Consider the following 19447-nt stretch of genomic DNA (forward strand, 5'->3'; position numbering starts at 1 on the left):
CATTTTGGTCCAGACCCTGAGCTGCCTTTGCACTTTGCTGGCTCCCAGGGGCAAGCCATTGCTGTGTGTGAACACATCTGGCCAACACATCTGCCCTGCAGCTGGGGAACCACCACCCTGCAGGGGGGTGATGGGGTGGAATGTGGAGCAAGAGCTTCCATGAAACTCATCTTGGTATTGTTTCCCAGTGAGTGTCCTGATCCTACCTGCACCCTCCTGCTTGTGGAGGGACTGTCAATGCAAGGGAACAAATCCCTTCCAGGCTTCAGTCCAGCGGGCAGGATGAGGGCTTTGGGATGGGGCATGGTGAAGGTGCCCTTCCTCAGGGGTAGCTGAGGAGGGATTGGAGCCCAGAAACCAAAACACATCACAGCTTACCCCAGAACATGGGGGGTTGGTTGGTTGGTTTTCTCTCTTTTATTTGTCACTGACTAGGAGCAGCAATCATGGCAAAGGGGGGAGCCGAGAAGTACAACACCACACTCAGGAAAACGGTATGAAAAGTACAAAAATAAGGAAGCCTATTATATATAATATCATTGCAGTCAATTCCTAAAAATAAATACTGTAAACACGACAGAACAACATCAGGTGAATCTACAGTCACTCGTTTCTGCTAGCAGCTGAACAGTCTTTGGCTTTACTTAACTCCCCTGCCCCGCACGGAGCCAACACCCACGTTAAGATGCATTTTCTTTGCTTCAGGCCAGAAAGACTCCAGACTTGTCAGGAATGTGGCAATAACATGACTCTTCCTCACTCCAAATGCCCTTGTGACCAGGAATTGCCTCTTTTGTCTTCAGTGAGCGCTGTTCTACCAGAGCAAGCAAAAGAAGGTATTTCCCTTTCTGTCTGCTGGGAAGGGAGGGGATTGAGGGGAGGTGGGGGACCAAGGATCCCCCCAGGCCAGTTTAGTTTGCTGCTGTCACCTCTGGAATGGGAAATTATGGGGTTTATCACTGGTTTACACCTCTCCCTGCTCCCTTCCCATGCACTTGGACCTTCACCCTCTTATCTCTGATAGCCTGCTTTGCTGATAAGAGATAAGATTGCCAGGGCAGCACCCAGGCTGCAAAAACCTTTTGGGACAGGCTGCCCCAGGGCTGCTCTCAGGCCAGAGATCTCCACATCCCACATACTCCTCATCATCTTGGGTGATGGGATACCAGCTTCTCCTACTCTGCCTTTGAGAAGGAAAGAGGCAAATTCCTCTTGCAAGGCTCAGTAATTTGCTGTTTGTGTGTGTACACACATATACATTTATATATAACTTAAAATAAGCAGTACCAATAACCTTCTGTCCAAACTACCAACGAATAGAGAAGTGCCAGGGAGGAAAGGGCAGTGTCTCCAGTGCAGCAGCTACCACAGTGGAAGACAGTGTTCTCCTGCTGCTTCTGGCTGAAGAAGATGCCATCCCAAGGCCAGGAGTGCGAAGAAAATGCATCCTCATGGAACAACCAAGCGAAACAAAAGCCATCCTAAATCCACAAAGCAGTGCTTCTTGCTGGAGAGAAGAGACAGCCTGGGCACATCCAGTCTGCCCGTCTCTCCCTACATATAATAATTTGATCTTCCCTTCATATCAAGAGTTAGGATTTAATCTTCCCTTCTTCATTTTAAACACATTCACAGAACATCCCACGGCAACGTTTTGGTGTGAGGTTACAGTCCCACCTAAGTTACAATCAGACTGTACAGCAAACATCTCTGGTGCTCACCCCCTTTGAGACAAAAAGGAGCACAAACTTCTCCAAGTGTTGGGTAAAACCCTTCCCTATACAGCCACGGCCAAGGGCATAGCTGTGATCACAGGTTAACATGAGTGTCTTACAGCGCTTCAAGTATTACTCTTTAACTTAGGAACACTTCAGACCCTGCTTTATCTGAGCCGAAGCAAAAGGGAAGCAAAAGCTTTACAGGAGTCTCGTGGATACCCAGGTGAGCATCCATCTGCCCAAGCCCAGCCAAAAATCCCCCCTGACCTCACAGAAAGCTCAGATCCACATTGAGCTCCATGTGGGCTCCTTCCCTGTGTCAGTCCCGCAGAGCAGATGCTGCTCCAAGTAACTCATCCTGCCTTTACTTCCTCTGTTCCAGGAGAGGAGAAAGCTCTCAGCACTTCATCACCACCCTGCAAGCTCAGGGCTAATCCTTCCTGCTGCTGTAAAGTCCCAGCCCATCCCTGCTGCAGAGAAAGGGCACGAGGTTACCCTGCTCCTCCCGTCCTCACTAACCAGGTACTTCACTCCTCACATTTCCTTCTCGCCCTTTTAGTCACCTGCTCCACCAATTCACTGAGCTGGAGCCTGAATCAGCTACCAAAGGGCTGCCCCTTGTCCCAACGCTTCCCACTTTCCCCCCAAAACTACCCTTGTATAGAATGCAGCTCGCTACCTGATGAAAACACTACCTACTTTAAAAGGGGTACAGCTGGATAAGAGTTTAAAAACAGCCACTAATGCAACCTCCTGCACGGTGCAGCAGGTAAAAAACCCATTTCTCCACATTTTTCAGTAGGCAAAATGCTGGTTTTCTGGGGAAGGAGTCACACACAACTGCTTGGTAGCACGTTAGAGGGTTTCTGTATCAGCTTCCCAGATTTATTTAACATCTGCTCAAACTTCCACTAAACTTAGTCTCTTACATGGCTTCTCTACACAGGCAGGTTCTATCGGTTAAAATTGTCTTGAGGCTTATAAAAAAATAAGCATTTAAAATGCCCAAAGAGTAATTTTGCTTTAAAGTTGTGCTACTGAACTTGAGCCTCGCCATAGAAGAGAGACTTTTGGTAATGAGGTTACCCCAAGCAGTAGAAAAATATCCATTAAAAATAGACAAAATCTCTATCCTCCAAACTGAAGGGCTCTTGGTGGGATTGAGGAGGTAAATTCTTTTTGTACATCACTGGAATTTCATTCTCTTCTGCTATATATTTACAGGAACATCTCCACCCCTTATCTGAGCCTCTGCTCACCCAGAGAACTGCAGCATCTCCTTCATCCATAGGCTTTTCTGTTGGCCAAAATGAATCTCTTGCTTTTCCCCATGGCACACAAAGGGATGCTACGGGAGCACAAAGGGATGCTGTGGGCACGCACGTCCCTGGGAACGCTCCCAAACAGCCCTGAGGATGCCAAATGGAGCTGAGCTGACACCAGATACTGCTGCTAACTCCGTGGAATGAGTTGGGATCGCCTCTGCCTCGCCGCATCACACTTGGGATGTGTGACCGGGGTGATGGCAGGAGAGACACAGGGTCCATGCAGAGCTCTGGGATACCTCAAAGAGCAAAACGGGCCAGGTAGGGCAGGGGGATAAAAGAAAACCTCTCCTTAGGCCAAACCCAGCCTCATCACCTTGCACACAGCATCCCTGGCTTTCTGGTATCCCTGTTGTTCTGGTGATAAATCCAGAATGGCCACACCTCTGGTGTTCCTGCCCTCGGGAATTTGGGATCTCATTGTCCAGTCTACCCCAAGAAAGTTTTAAATTAAAACAAAAATATAAGTACTCTGTACCCTTCTTAAATGACATTAAAAGGTGAAATCAAAACTAAGCAATATAACCCCCCCCCCCCCCCAAGACTATGTACATACAAAGACATAAGATCTCTTGCAACATAAATACACAGTGTTCGAATCCAGGTGTCACCTAAAAGGCTGAAGACACAGAACGATTTCACAGCCAAGAAGCAAACCCAACTCGCCACACAGGACCATGACATGGGGTGAGACCGACCCAGCGTGGTGGCGGCTCCCTCTACCCGCACATGCACCAGGGAAGGGGGCTAGTGGTTTCCAAGGGGGTGGAACACAACCCTAGACACACGCCACGTTCCTACACTCTAGTCAGGGTACGGGAGAGAGGTTGGGAAATGGGATTAGACCCTGAGTCCCCAGTTATTTCCAGGCACGTGCTCTGCTGGAGCAGTTAAAGGGGCACCTCTAACTTGGCCCAGCAGGTTCTTTATTATTGCTCACCACCAGAGATACTTGGTACCTCTCAGTGCAGACTCACGGTGGCTGAGGTTCTGCACCCTGTGCTTTTAAAAGTTACCATGACTTTCATGGAAATAATAACAGCCTTGATCAGGGTAAAAGACTAATGGAGGTCTTTAGCCCAATCTTAAAGAGGTTTGCTTTCTACAGCACGGACACGCTAGGACTCCGACAGACATAAATAGGTACCAGTTAACCGTAAAGTGACAATGCAGCATCTCGATTACTCTAGCATTATCCTTTCTGCTGTTAGGGAAGATGTGAGAGTGGTTAGGAGATGTGGGGAGGAGAGCTGCGAGTGGAACAGGCCCAGCTCTAACTGGAAATGTAGGTAGACAGCCAAAAGACACTTTTAGCTTTACTTGAGAGGCGGTTTTATGGCATGCAGTAAAACTCCTAAGACAACCCTTTATAACAAAGCACACAGCATCTCCAGTCCCACTTGGGAGGAGCTCAAGGGGACAAGTAAAGCTAAGAGTCTGCTTGCAGGGGGAGGCTGCACGTGTGTGTGTGTGTGTACGGAGGGAGGGAAGGAAGGGGAATGTCCTGCTTTGCTGACACCAAGCTCTTCGGCAACCCCTCCTTGCTCCTACCGCTGGCCAGCCTCCCGGATGCGGCACGCCACGGCCGTGATGAGCGCTGCGCCCTTGCCGCTGCCGTCCTCCGACTGCAGGAAGCTCACTTCGCACTTGGGGGACAACTGCTTCACTGTCTCGTGCATGACCGTGGAGAAGCTGCAGGGCAAAGGGAGAGCCGGTGACTCAACCCGCCTCCGGTACAGTAAGGAGCAAAGCACATCACCCCCATTGTGTCGAGCTACAGGGACCCTGCCGCAGGGACTGCAGGGGTAGGATAAGGGGGAATGGGTTTAAACTTAATCAAGTTGGAGATAAGGAAGCTCTTCCCTGTGAGGGTGCTGAGGCGCTGGCACAGGGTGCCCAGAGAAGCTGTGGCTGCCCCATCCCTGGCAGTGCTCAAGGCCAGGTTGGACACAGGGGCTTGGAGCAAGCTGCTCCAGTGGAAGGGGTCCCTGCTCATGGCAGGGTTGGAACTCGGTGAGCTTTAAGGTCCCTTCATCCCAAACCATTCCATGATTCTACATACACAGAGGAGATGGATGGAGAACTGCCAGATATGAGCCATTCTCCGTGCTGCAGGCCAAGCCCACAGTTAGCACAATATAATCATTCTCTCAGGACTAAACCAGCCCCTTCTCTAGTCCCACCTATTCCTAACAAACCTTAATAGCCTTGATCATCCTCACCTAGGGGATCTCCAGAGCCTTCCCTCTACCCATGGGCCCCTGGGCCTTATTTAGGATCAGTCTGTGCCCTTAATCCCTGCTAACCGTCACTGTCCTACAAGTACCACCCTGCAGCTCAGGCACGGTTATAGTTTTGCTTGGTCATAAACCTTCCTGATCCAGACCATGGGCTCACTTTTTGTGTTAGACCTGCTGATGATGTGGTTGATGCGGTGTTATCGGGGCGCCCCATCCTTTAGGCCCATGAAGCTGAGCGCATTAAACCCCCTTGGAGGACCCTATTCCTTGACTCACTGCGGGTGCAGCTTGTAGAGGGTCCCGTCCACGCCGACGGTGACCTTGAGGAAGTCGAGGCCGCGGTTCTCGCGGATCTTGTCCACCACGGCAGCCATGCCAGCGCCGCAGAGCTGCGCCGCGCGCCGCGCCACCACCGCGCACACCTCCTTCACGATGATGCTGTCGTCGCACGTGCTCTCCAGGCCAAGGTGCTGCAGGATGGAGCGGACCTGCAGCAGGGCTAAGCAGTCGCTAGAGAGGAGGCAAAGGGATGGGCAGCGTGAGGAGATGGAGCAACGTGGACGTGTGGCTTCAGCTCCTCTTATCTACATCCCGTGTGGCTCTACCGCTCCCCTTTAACTCGGCTTTCAGAGCTGGCTGCGGATCTGATGGCACGTCCTAATCCATGGGGCTATTCCAGGACAGAGGATAAAGAGGCCTCTGTGTTGCCAACCCCAGGCACTTCCTTGTCTCTCAACACCGGTGCTGTCAGAACCACGATCGCACCCCCCTCTGCCATCCTGGCTCCGGATTGAGCGCCCGGGACTCGTGCCCCAACTCCATCTCCGATGCGCAGCTGGATCCCCCCTGCCTCTCGGTCCTCACCTTTCGATCTGCGACAGGAACTTGGTCTCAAAGATCCCTCTGGTCTTGAGCCTCTCTGAGATCCGTCCCCGGAAGAGCAGCCCTCGCTTGGTGAAATCCATCAGGATGTTGCGGACGATCTCCCCCAGGTACATCCCGCTGATCATCTTCTCAAACCTGCGGAGGAGAGGGCATCAGAAAGATGGGGACTGCCTGAGGGACCTGGGGGGTTCAGGTGGAGCAGAGAAGGCTCAGGGGGGACCTGATCGCTGCCTACAACTGCCTGACAGGAGGATGGAGCCAGGAGGGGCTGGGCTCTGCTCCCAAGGAACAAGGGATGGGACAAGAGGAACCAGCCTCACACCCAGCCCTATAAAGCCACCACGCACCTTTGCTTCCCAGGGTTGAGAGACAGCTCATCCACCGCCAGGTCGAACTCGGTCCGGATGTCATCCAAGCACCCGTTGTCCCCGAACGCTCCCCACTCCATGTTGATGCACATCCTGCCCTCCTCCCCTTCCACCAGCTCCACGTTCCTCATCTCCTCCATGTAACAGGCGTTGCTGCCTGTGCCTGCAGAGAGAGCAGCAGCTTTCAATGGGGCTACTGAGAAAGCCCTCAGAGACTTCCCGCATCCAGGAACACCCCATGGGGGCAGGTTTGGGACCCCAACAGAGGAACTCCATGAGAACGTTTCATTCCTCACCAACAATCAGCCCAACTTCACAGTACGGATCTTCGTATCCACAGGTCATCATGGTGCCAACCGTGTCATTTACCACCGCCACCACATCCAGGTCAAACTCCTGCAGAGGGGTGGGATTGAATGGGGTTATTCCTGAAGGATGCAGGTTATTACACCAGGAACAGCCCCCGGGGCGTGCGCTTTGGGTGGTCTGCACTGAAGGAAATGAGCTTTGGTGTCTCCCTGAGTCACATAGAGACAAGTCTGCTCCAGCCTTGGCCGGGAGCCACCTCTTAGCTCCGGGGTCTGGAAATCCAAGCTCTAGTGATGACTAAGGGTGTCTGTTGAAGCTCAGACACTCATTAGGCCTGTGCTCAGCCCATTAATTAGCTTTACAGGCCAATTAAAGATGCCAAAGACATCACCGGGGTGTGGGAGCGAGCAGCAGCCTCCTCGCCGCGATGGGGATGCTCACCTCCCTCCTGTGGATCGCCTCCTTCAGCAGGTTCACCACGTCCTCTCCTTCACACCCGGTCGCCTTGAAACCCTTTGTCCACTTGAGGAGTATTCCCTGCGGTGGGAATGCCCCGTGGTAAATAAATCATCCCGGCCGATGGGAACAGCAGCCCCGTGCCCACAGCAACCAGTGCCAGCCAGCCCTGGGTACCGGGTACGTATCCTACCCAGGTAGGTTGGGGTTACCTCATCCAGGCTGGTCTGCTGGCAAGGGAAGGAGAACGTGAATCCAAGCGGGAGCGATACGCCCTTCATTCCCATGTATTCCAGGAAGTCGGAGATGCAGTGGACAATGTGGTCAAAGAGCTGGGAGTGCAGAGCCAAAAGAGAAGTCACCATCACAGCAAGAAACTCAGCGGGATGCAGCCAGCCTGACCCATTCCCAACAGGGCTTTGAACAGAGCAGGATGCTGCTGTGTGAGGTGAGCAAGCCCAAACCAGCTCCTTTCCATCCCCTTCCCCACCACCGTGGTTGTATCCCTGTGGTACCTCCCTGCAGGTCCCATCCTGCACCCAGAAGGGATCATAGAATCATAGAATGGTTTGGGTTGGAAAGGACCTTAAGATCATCAAGTTCCAACCCCCCTGCCATGGGCAGGGACACCTCACACTAAACCATATTACCCAAGGCCTCGTCCAACCTGGCCTTGAACACTGCCAGAGATGGAGCATTCACAACCTCCCTGGGCAACCCATTCCAGTGCCTCACCACCCTCACAGGGAAGAATTTCCTCCTTATATCCAATCTAAACTTCCCCTGTTTCAGTTTTAACCCATTACCCCTTGTCCTATCACTACAGTCCCTAATGAAGAGTCCCTCCCCAGCATCCCTATAGGCCCCCTTCAGACACTGGAAGCTGCTCTGAGGTCTCCACGCAGCTTCTCTTCTCCAGGCTGAACAGCCCCAACTTTCTCAGCCGATCTTCATACGGGAGGTGCTCCAGATGGAGGTGACCAGCTGGGAATAAGAACCATTTCTAACCTATAAACCAGCCTCAGGCTCCCTAAAGCACATCTCAGACTGCAGAGCCTTGGCCAGAACTCGCTGCTCTAAAGGCAGGAGAGCAAAAGCCTTCCCCATGCAGTTTTCCACCTGGAGCTGCCCATCCTCACCTCCTCCCCCGTCCCCTGCATGATCTCCACGGGGATGGAGTAGATCTTGTTGTGCATCTCCACGCCGCGCCTCATCCCGTTCCTCACGCGCACCAGCAGCACGCGGAAGTTGGTACCTCCCAGGTCCAGGGCGAGGAAATCTCCTTTCTCTGGAAGCCAAGGGAGAGCCGTTAGGAGAGATCCCGACCACGATCCCAACGATCCCATCCTGAGCACGGCCCAAAGCTGATCCGATTCTTCCCTAGTCCTGGGAAAGGACCAGAAACCTTGACGTGGCTGGGAGCGGAGAACACCGGGTGCAGGCAGGAAGGTGATGGAGAGGTTTGCTCCGGACCCAGGGAGATCCCAGGGCTCCACGCCAAGAGGCAGGAGCACACCCAAGCCACTGACGGAACAGGGAGCACAACCCAGGGCAATGGTGGTGAGGAGCCTGCGGTGGTGGTGAGACCACAGTGAAAGCCAGGCTTTGTGTTAAGGCAAGTGCAGAACGTCCTGGAGGCTCACTGCCTTTCCCAGTACCATACTGGAGGCTACAAAGCTTTGTGCCACTCCCAACACACAGGGAACCGGTCATGGCAAAGCTCCCAGCCCTTCCCTACACGGATCGGATGCTGGGAGCAGCGATGCCACCTCTTAGCCCTATGCAAGGATGGGTTTAGAACACACAAGGTGTTACCTGTGCCATCTGGGGTCGAGCACACGTAGGTGGGCAGCATCTTCACCGCCGCCTCTGCGTGCGTCTCCTTGCCCAGCCCCTTCTCCATCTCCATCCTCATCCTCTGCTTCACCTCCAGGAGCTGCTCGTGGCTCAGCTTGAGCGCCTCCAGGATCTTCTGCCGTGCCTTGTGCTGGGCAGCCAGTCTGTAGGCCACGGCCGTCACCATGGCGGCCCCTTTGCCGCTGCCGTCCTCCGACCGCACGAAGCGGATCTCGCAATCCGGCAGCAGCTTCCGCACCGTCTTATGGAGGCGCCGGGCAAAGCTATGGAGGAGGAGGAGGAGGAGGGAGGATGTGGGTTACAGCCGGACCCTTTGGGGTTGTAACTGACTGCAGCTCCTTTGGCATCAGAGGGGTCCATGGGAAGAGTTGGGGATGCTCTGCTTGTGCCAAGCTTGACCCACTGCTGGCAGGAATAGGCTTGGGGGGGTCTGATCGCTCCCTACAACTGCCTGGCAGGAGGATGGAGCCAGGAGCAGGCTCCAAAGGGATGGGACAAGAGGAACCGGCCTCAAGCTGCACCAGGGCAGGTTTAGATGGAGCTGAGGAACAATTCCTTGCCCAGAGGGGCTCAGGCATTGGAACAGGCTGCCCAGGGCAGGGTCCCTGCAAGTGTTCACACCCCCTCAGTGCCATGGGTCAGTGGTGGCCTTGGCAGTGCTGGGAACGGTTGGATCTGATGCTCTTAAAGCTCTTTCCCAACCCCGTTGGGTCTATGTTGCTCTGACCCCCTCCCCACGGACTCACTGAGGATGCTTCTTGTAGACGGACCCATCCACGCCGACCGTGGACCGCAGCCGCTCCACGCCCTTGTTGTCCTTGATGCGCCGCAGCACGGCCGCCAGCGTGGCCCCGCACAGGTTGGCCGAGCGCGTGGACACGATCTGGCAGATGCGGAGCGTGGCCACGCAGTCCTCGTGGGACGGCTCCAGGCCCAGCTTGCTCAGGATCTCGTGGGCTTTCTGCAGCCCTTCCTTCTCCCTGCGCAGAGGAGGGCAGAGAAGCTGTGGCTGCCCCATCCCTGGCAGTGCTCAAGGGCAGGTTGGACACAGGGGCTTGGAGCAAGCTGCTCCAGTGGAAGGGGTCCCTGCCTGTGGTAGGGGTTGGAGCTGGGTGAGCTTTAAGGTCCCTTCCAACCCAACCCATTCTACTGTTCTATGATTTCTGAGTAGCACTTAACTACAGGTCTTATTCATGCCTAAAGCACTCCTTGGAGTACAAAATCCTTAGCTTAAGCAACTTCAGGAGGGAAACAAATCTGGGGTTTTTCACAGGCCCTATCACCTAAAGGCACATATCTATGGATATGGAACACACTGGGCTTCTGGCTGTGACTAGTACACATTTTTATCCAGAAAACTTCACTTTCCAGCTAAAAATGTCTTTTTCATCAGGGATCAGAGCTATGTTTTAACTCTGTATTTTACAAGTCTCAAATGACAAGTCATGGCTCCATTCCCTCCTTTCACACCCTAAAGCTTTCCCCAAGCATGGCCTTGCTTGCCGCCTAAGAGCACAATTAAACCACTAATTCCTTATTCATCACACAGACAGCAAAGTGCTTTCATCCTTTTGGACACAGGGGCTTGGAGCAAGCTGCTGCAGTGGAAGGGGTCCCTGCTCATGGCAGAGGTTGGAGCTGGATGAGCTTTAAGGTCCCTTCCAACCCAAACCAGTGCGGGATCTATGATTCCCTCAGCACCAGTGTCGGGATGTGGGCTGGGATCCCAGGAAACCCTCTGGATCCTACTTACTTCTCAATAGCAGAGATGTATCTGGTCTCAAAGTGGCCCGTAGTGAGCAGATCTGGTGTGAGCCTTCCTCCAAACAGAAGCCCTTCCTTGGCCATCTTCACCAGGATGAGCCTCACCAGCTCTCCCATGTACATCCCACTGATCATCTTCTCAAACCTGGCAATGGGGGAAGGCCACGGTGTGTTTGCCATAATCAAAACCATTTGCCAGCCTTCCAAACCCAAAGGCTATCAGGTAATGTCTTTCCTGAGCTCTTTATCCCATCCCTGAGAAGATGCAGGCATTGGGTGGTGGTGTTTGCCGTGCCTGGCAGGGCGCCTCGTTGGCAGGGGGAACGGGACAGGAATGAAGGCATTCAGCTCACGAGGGAAGCACGTGCTGAGGGGTTCACCTGGGAGAACCAACCCAAGTGTGTGGCATGGCCCCTGTTTGCATCGGTGCAGCTGGCACGGGATGCGGTGACCCAGTTAGCTAGGACAGCCCCTGCGTGCTGCTGACGGCAGTGCGATGGGAGGATGGAGAGGATAGAGAGGATGGAGGATGGAGGATGGTGGGGGGGGTGGGTGGGTGGTGGGGGTGGGTGGGGTGGGTGGGGGGGTGGGGGTGGGTGGGGTGGGGTGGGGGGTGAGAGAGGATAGGGGATGGAGGATGGGGGATGGAGGGTAGAGAGGATAGAGGATGGAGAATGGAGGATGGAGAAGATAGAGGATGGAAGATGGAGGATAGAGAGGATAGGGAATGGGGGATGGAGGATAAAGAGGATAGGGGGTGGAGGATGGAGGATAGAGGATAGAAAGGATAGAGGATGAAGGATGGAGGATAGAGAAGATAGAGGATGGAGGATAGAGAGGATAGGGGATGGAGGATAGAGAGTGGAGGATAGAGAAGATAGGGGATGGACGATAGAGAGGATGGAGGATAGAGGATGGAGGATAGAGAAGATAAAGGATGGAGGATGGAGGATAGAGAGGATGGAGGATGGAGGATGGAGGATAGAGAAGATAGAGGAGGAAGGATAGAGGATGGAGGATGGAGGATAGAGAAGACAGAGGATGGAGGATAGAGAGGATGGAGGATAGAGGATGGAGGATAGAGGATGGAGGATAGAGAAGATAAAGGATGGAGGATGGAGGATGGGGGATGGAGGATAGAAAGGATGGAGGATGGAGGATGGAGGATGAAGGACACAGGATGCAGGGCAAACCCCGAGCTCAGCCAAGGCACTGCTCACAGTTGCTTGCCGGGGTTGAGCGAGCCCATGTCGATCTCGTGGTCGAACTCGGTCCGGATGTCTTTGAGGACGCCGTCGTCCCCAAACGCTCCCCATTCCATGTTGATGCACATCCGGCCTTCGTCGCCTTCCACCAGGTCAATGTGCCTCATCTCCTCCATGTAACAGGCGTTGGTACCGGTACCTGGACCAAGCACAGGGATGCAGTGAGAGAGGAGGCTGCCTTTCCCTTACTCCCCATAGTGATACAACCCCAGACTGGTTTGTGTTGGAAAGGAGCTTAAAGCTCATTCAGTCCCAACCCCTGCCATGGGCAGGGACACCTTCCACTTGCTCCTCAGTGCCCTCACAGGGAAGAGCTTCTGCCTAAGAGCTCATCTCAGTCTCCCCTCAGGCAGGTTTGAGCCATTCCCCTTGGCCTGTCCCTACAGGCCCTCGTCCCAAGCCCCTCTCCAGGTTTCCTGCAGCCCCTTTAGGCACTGGAGCTGCTCTCAGGTCTCCCCTTCAGGAGCCTTCTCTTCTTCAGGCTGCCCCAGCCCAGCTCTCTCAGCCTGGCTCCAGAGCAGAGCTGCTCCATCCATCCAAAGGCACCACAGGAAGCGAAGATGGAAGCAAGCAATCACTGGGGCAATGCTGGCTTTTATCACCCTCCCCTTCCTTCGTCCCCACAGAAGCCCCTGGAAACCCACAAGACACATCCCCTCCTTGTGCAGTTCATAGACAAACGGACCCCAATTGCTCCCCCTTTGCTCACCAACAATGAGGCCAACTTCACAGTTATGATCATCATAGCCACAGGTCATCATGGTCCCCACGGTGTCGTTCACCACGGCCACGATGTCGATGTCAAAGTCCTGACGGAAGAGATCCAGTCACCACAGCACCTCTGTTGCCCCATGGAGGGCTCAGTACCCACCCCACCGCCCCGGGGGTGATGTGATGGAGCTGCCCTGCCTCTCACCCCTCTCTTCTTGATGGACTTGCGCAGCATCGACACCACGTCCTTCCCCTCCACGCTGCTGCACTTGAACCCCTTTGTCCACGTAACGAGGATGCTCTGTGGAGGAAGAGCAAGGAGGAAGGCTCAGAGGAGAGCCCTGTCCTGAGGGCTTGGAGGGAGGGAGGGATGGATGGATGGATGGATGGATGGATGGATAAATGGATGGATAAATGGATGGGTGGATGGATGGATGGATGGGTGGATGGATGGATGGAGGAATGGGTGGAGGAATGGGTGGAGGGAGGGAGGGAGGGAGGGAGGGATGGATGGATGGATGGATGGATGGATGGATGGATGGATGGATGGATGGATGGATAAATGGATGGATGGATGGATGGATGGATGGATGGATGGATGGAGGAATGGGTGGAGGGAGGGAGGGAGGGATGGATGGATGGATGGATGGATGGATGGATGGATGGATGGATGGATGGATAGATGGATAAATGGACGGACAGATGGACAGATGGAGGGAGGTAGGGATGGATGGATGGATGGATGGATGGATGGATGGATGGAGACAAAGCCCCGGGGGTGAGTCCCTCCCTGTTCCAGCTGCGCTATCAGCAGTGATTTCCGCCTCCCTGTGCAGATAAGGTTTATGGCTCTGAAACAGCCTGGGAGCAGCTCGTGGCTCCTGATTCCCGTGACTGGGTTTTATGGAGCCCCGCAGCAAATCCTGTTCCCAAGACTACAGAGTGCTCCTTGACCCGTCCCTGCCGATGGGGGTCCTGCAGGCACCCACACAGCAGAGCCCAGCCTGAGGCTGATCTGAGCCCTGGGTGAAGGGAACAGGCTCAATTGCATCTGAAATCCTGCATCCGGGAGCCTTTAGCGAGGCAGCCCCCTCCCTGCTTTACACATGGGGAAACTGAGCACGGGGAGAAGCCGGGCAAGGACACTGGGGACAGATGGTTCCTCTCCCAGCTTCTTTCTTTATGGTTTCACTTTTACAGCCCCACATCCACTATGAGCAAGGCTTTAACCTCCTTCCTCATTCTCCAACCTCCTTCCTCTCTCTTTAACCTCCTCCTGCATCCCTTGAGCACGACCAGCCCCATCCCTGGTCGCAAACGCCACCATCCCCTCGCTCCCGAGGATGCGCTGCATTCCCAGCGCTCCATGGAGCCGCTCTCCTGCCCGATCCCAGGGAGCCGGCTGGGATAAGGGCAAGGAAAGCACCAGCCCCCTGCCAGGAGCAGGAGCGGGGCCACGTGGGATGCTGCATCCCTGCGCCTGAGCGGAGCTGACAGCCCTGGCTCCCTGCTGCTCCATGCGGGATGTGATGCTCGGCACGTCCTGGCTGCCTCTGGCTGCTGGAGCCGCTCTCCTTGAGCTGCTGCTCCCTATGGAGGTGTCCATGCAGAGCAGGGCAGGGAGCTCCTCCTATACCCCCAGTGAGCCCCAGCGCTCATCCTTTGCTCCCATCAGAGCCCTTGTGTGCTACCCACACCCCATCAGCCGTGGGGCATCTCCATCCCACTGCATCCCAGGCTCAGCCATAAGGAGGTGGGACCCTCACTCACCTCATCCAGCTTGGTCTGGTGGCACGGGAAGGAGAAGGTGAAGCCAAGGGGGAGTTTCTTGTCTTTGATTTTCAGCTTATCCATGAAGTTGGCCAAGCACTCAGCAATGTGGTCAAAGAGCTGGGGATAAAAGGGCAAAGAGTGAGCCCTTGTGTAGTGCCCCTGACTGAGGGGATGCACCAGAGCAGTGCCTGCATCCTGGGACCAGTGTCTGCCACCCCCATCACACCTCTGTGGTCCTCCCTAGGAACTAACAGCTCCAAAAGGAAGGTAAGGAATTACAGGGATGCTGCAGCAATAGGATGCACAGCCCTGCTCCAGCCCCATTGCACAGCTCGGGGTCGAGGAGGGGGAAGCCCAGCACAGTGGGGATGGGAGGGAAGGGGTGAACCCACCTGCACCCCACTGCCTCGCATGAGCTCCTCGGGGATGGCGTAGATCTGATTCTCCATCTCCACCTTCTGCAGGCCGTTGTCCGACACCTTCACCCTCAGCACACGGAAATTGGTGCCTCCAAGGTCCAGGGCCAGGAAGTCCCCGTCCTCTGCGGGACAAGAGGAACCATTCAGCGTGATGGATCTGCTGCAGGACAGACCCCGTCAGCCCCATCCGGACGAGCCTGTGCCCAAATCCATGGGAGAAGAGCTCCAACCTCAAGCTTTACAAGGAAGGAGGCAGCAGGGACTGTTCCTGACCCTATTGATGCTGTGGGAACTCCCGCATCTCCCAAGTGAACGGTCCTCAATGTAAGGACATGGAGCTGTTGGAGGGAGTGCAGAGGAGGCCACAAGGATGCTCAGGGGCTGGAGCAGCTCCCGTATGGAGCCAGGGTGAGAACATTGGGGCTGGAGAAGAGAAGCTGCGTGGAGACCTCAGAGCAGCTTCCAGTGTCTGAAGGGGGCTACAAGGATGCTGGAGAGGGGCTCTTCATCAGGGACTGTAGGGATAGGACAAGGGGTGATGGGTTCAGACTGAAACAGGGGGAGTTCAGGTTGGAGATAAGGAAGAAGTGATTTATGTGAGGGTGCTGAGGCGCTGGCACAGGGTGCCCAGAGAAGCTGTGGCTGCCCCATCCCTGGCAGTGCTCAAGGACACAGGGGCTTTATGGTTCCTTCATCCCAACCCATTCCATGATCAAACCCTGGGATCCGCTGCCTCCAAGACCCAAGGGCCGGGCCCGTCTCCTGTTTGCTGCTGTTTCACCAAGGCCGGGTTCCAAAGCCAGGATGTGGGATCAGAGCCAAGCTGGCTGCTCTGACCAGGGCACAGCGTGGGGAGAGGCCGGGGGGAAAGCCCTCTATCAGCACTGCTGCATTGCTGAATGCACTGAATGTGCTGTGCTGGCTCCCCCGGGGCCGATCGCAGCCCCCGGGGCCCGCTTTGTGCCCGCCGATGCTCACACAAAGGGGCTCCGGTTGGAACAAAACCGGTGGTTTATTGGTATTCCAATGGCACCAGGGCAGCATCCCCAGGGATTGAGCCGCAATGGCCCAAGGGGTGTCCAGCTGTTCCGGGGCGAGGGAACTGGGGCAGGGACAGACCCGGAGCCATCCCTGTGCAGCTGAAAAGCTCCATTAGAAGCAGTTCTGGTGCTCCAAGGAAAGGAGAAGATGAACAAGAGGGGCTCGATGCTGTGTTAACAGCCCTAATGCTTGGATGGAGGGCTGCGGGGTCAGCGCATCACCCTAGCAGGGATGCAGGGCAGGTTGGGCGCCAGCTCCCAAGTGGTACCAGTACCCCCAGTGGTACCCGGTGGTACCAGTCCCCTCCATGCTCTGGCTTCAGTGCCATGGTTAGGGTTACACCAGCCCCATGTCCCCACATGGCTCTGGCTGACCCTCACTTCATCTCTGGCCATGGGTTAGTGATGGGCTTGGCAGCACTGGGGGTAACAGTTGGACTTGGTGAGCTTAAATGTCTTTCCCAGCCCCATTGAATCTATGGGTAACACACACCTCCCCATCACCCAGAACCATGGATCACTCCAAACCCGGCCCCCATCAAAGCTTCACAGCTCACCCCTCCTCAATAACATCCTCAGCATCGCTCCAAGCAGGGCAGCAAGGGCAAGAGATGTGCAAACCAGTGCTTGCAGGGCTGGAGAGCAGCGCTGATGCCCCGAGCATGAGAGCTCCAGCACTGGGGCATCCAACCCCTGCACATTCACTTCTCCTCCTCGCCTCCAGCCCACGCTGACCCTTTGCAGGGATGAGGTTTAAACCTGTTTGGCAGCTCCCTGTGTCTGCCAGCCACAGGGCATGCCCTGGCCACGTCTCTGCACATAGAGGCTGAAAACACCTCCTTCAAGCTCCTGCTGTCCTCCTGGCCCTGATATGCCCACAGCAGGGATTTAACCTTGGCCACGGGTGGGCAGAGCTGGATGGGATGCTCGGCTGGGTACCACTGGCATCACGCTCTGCCCCTAACATGGGTCAAAGCCGTGCTCCTGCTTCCCTTTACTGCTGGCACCGATGCTGTTCTGCTTGCTAGCAGAGCATGAAGAACACCTCAGAGCACTGATAAATACACTCAGGCTGGAGCCAAGAGCCTCAGGGGCTGCTCGGCTCCGTGGGGATAACTCAGGGAATCCAGGGATAACCACCCTAAAAGGCCAAGGAGCCATGGATGGGGACCCTTGTCACAGAATAACACCCAAACCCCCCTTGGAAGCGGCTCAACAGCCATAGGAGAGGTACAAGCGTTTTGAGTGGCATCTGCTGAAGCCAAGAGGTGGATTCCTGGGATTTGCAGGAGGAAAAAGGCAGCAAAACCTCCCTTGGAAAATCCCCATGTTGGAAGGGATGGGGTTGTGCTGGGCTCCATTGGCTGGGCTCTGATTAGAGCTCCCTCGCTGTGTGATAACACGGAGGCGGCGATGCTGAGCTTCCAAACCAAACAGCGAGGGTAAACACGGAGCTCGGATTCGAGGTGTGTTTGCTCTCCGGAAACCACCCAGGAGGTGAGTTTGGTGCCTTTAGAAGTGGGAGAAAGCACGGGAATAGAACAGAATAACCCATGGGTTGTGTGGGAAGGGACCTTAAATCCCACCCGGTTCCAACCCCTGCCTAAGATCTAAACACAAGCAGGGCCAGGGGACCAGAGCATCATGTGCAGGATCATGCTCCAGCACCTTAGAGGCTGCTCAGCCCGGACCAACCACCCCAAACCTCATGCTCCCAACTGGCTGCAGGCTTGGTTTGGAAGGATCCTTGCTCAAATTGGCTTAATAACTAATAAGAGGATAAGGAAAAGCAGGACCAGCTCTGAGGGATGCAGGGAATGGAGGCAGAGCCCCCCTGTGTTTCCCACTGCCTCCTTGCAGCAAGCTGAGCAGAAGGACCATAAGAGCCCCGATGCATCAGCACCTCCACTAAATCAGTGCAGCAAAGAGGCTTATGATGGATTGGGTATGAAATTATGGGATTGCAGCAACAAAAGAGTCAGCTTGGTTTGGATAGAATCGAGTCCAGCAAAGAGCAGCTCCCACTGACCGCAGCGAGAGTCACCCAGTAGTGATTCCCAATGGGATTCCTTGGTGGGGAATGTGATAAATAACCAGGAGAGGGGCTCTGGGCATGAAAAAGGTGTTTTCTTTAAGGCTTTAAGGCCCATGGGTCATGTTTTCTTCCAGAGGCAGCTGGTTATGGGCAGGAACGGAGCCCATAGCCCAAGGGAAGGGTGTTCCAAAGAACCATCCTTGGAATTCCCAGGGATCTGACCACCAAAGGGCTGCAGCAGCATCCTTGGATCTCAGCTGCTGGGGCTCAACAGAGGATGCACCAGAAGATCCTTGTGTCGGCTTCAGCACGGAGGAGGAACCCCGGTGACACCAGCAAAGCCTGGGCAAACCAGGAGGGAAGCAAGGAGAGCCCTTGCTCGGGATCACCGGCATTCCAAGGAAAAGCTTATTTGGGGCCTGTTTTCCCCCACCAGGAACAGTGAAGCCACCAACAATGAACCCAAGGAGGATCCAAGGAGGGGAAGAGCACTCAGGAGCTGGGGCTGTTTTGACTCCAAGCTGCAGACGTGACCTTGGGTCTCCCTAAGCTCCCCTCATCCACCTGGATCCCAGGGCGCTGCCGGCTCTGTGTTAGATCCCAAATCCCAATAATCCCAAAGCAGAGACAACTCCTGCTACGGCCATGAGCGGAGGAAGGGCAGGGATGCTCTGCAGGAGCCCCTGCAGATGGTGTAGCATCGTATTGGAGCGTGGCCACAAGCAGGAGCAGAGGAATAACCCATCTTTTGGGTGGGAATGCTGCCCATCCAAATGGAATGATGCCCGTCCAAATGGAATGGTGCCTGTCCAAATGGAATGATGCCCATCCAAATGGAATGATGCCCATAAAAGAAGCAGAAGGAGGAAGGACATTGAGCTGGACATTGAGCTCTTCCAATGAGCCTCTAAGTGCCCCCTTCCAGCCCCTTCCTCTCCAAACCCAACAGCAGAGATGCTGATGCTGCGCGCATCCTGGATCCAGCTGGAGCCCATTGGGAATCCCAGGTCTTTTACCCCCAGGACTTGCTTGGAAACCTCCTGCTTCCCAGCATCCCCTTTGCTTCATGGTTTCCATGCTCGATTCCAGTGGGAAATGCCAGCCGGGACACTGGAGAAGCTGCAAACACGGTGAGGGAAGCCAGGGATTGTCTTGGGAAGGCAAGGAGAGCGCCTGCACCTTCTCCCTACCACCTCCTGCCTCCGGAGAGCGGTGACACACGCTCCAGCACCTTTGGCTGCAATAGTTCCCATGCCCAGGGGCGGCATTCCGGCTATCCCTG

General features: G+C 55.1%; 1 protein-coding gene across 3 annotated transcripts in view; it reads right to left on the reverse strand.

Annotated features, from left to right (window-relative positions):
- Positions 1–398: 398 nt before the first annotated feature.
- Positions 399–19447, reverse strand: part of HK2 (hexokinase 2) — a 35990-nt gene continuing 16941 nt past the window's right edge. For all 3 annotated transcript variants that reach the window (XM_061348232.1, XM_061348233.1, XM_061348234.1), the window contains exons 3-18: positions 15064–15212; positions 14669–14788; positions 13104–13199; positions 12897–12996; positions 12143–12326; positions 10912–11067; positions 9905–10138; positions 9117–9421; positions 8441–8589; positions 7514–7633; positions 7287–7382; positions 6833–6932; positions 6516–6699; positions 6148–6303; positions 5560–5793; positions 399–4735 (exon numbers count right to left, since the gene is read on the reverse strand). In XM_061348232.1, coding sequence (XP_061204216.1) covers positions 4591–4735; positions 5560–5793; positions 6148–6303; positions 6516–6699; positions 6833–6932; positions 7287–7382; positions 7514–7633; positions 8441–8589; positions 9117–9421; positions 9905–10138; positions 10912–11067; positions 12143–12326; positions 12897–12996; positions 13104–13199; positions 14669–14788; positions 15064–15212 — 2528 coding nt within the window. In that variant the 3' untranslated portion in view covers positions 399–4590. The remainder of the gene's footprint in view (positions 4736–5559; positions 5794–6147; positions 6304–6515; positions 6700–6832; positions 6933–7286; positions 7383–7513; positions 7634–8440; positions 8590–9116; positions 9422–9904; positions 10139–10911; positions 11068–12142; positions 12327–12896; positions 12997–13103; positions 13200–14668; positions 14789–15063; positions 15213–19447) is intronic.

The sequence above is a fragment of the Neopsephotus bourkii genome, unplaced genomic scaffold (genome assembly GCF_033783945.1).
Source record: "Neopsephotus bourkii isolate Nb327-2 ecotype Australia unplaced genomic scaffold, CSIRO-AGI_Nbou_v1 NB_346, whole genome shotgun sequence".
Lineage (NCBI taxonomy): Eukaryota > Metazoa > Chordata > Aves > Psittaciformes > Psittacidae > Neopsephotus > Neopsephotus bourkii.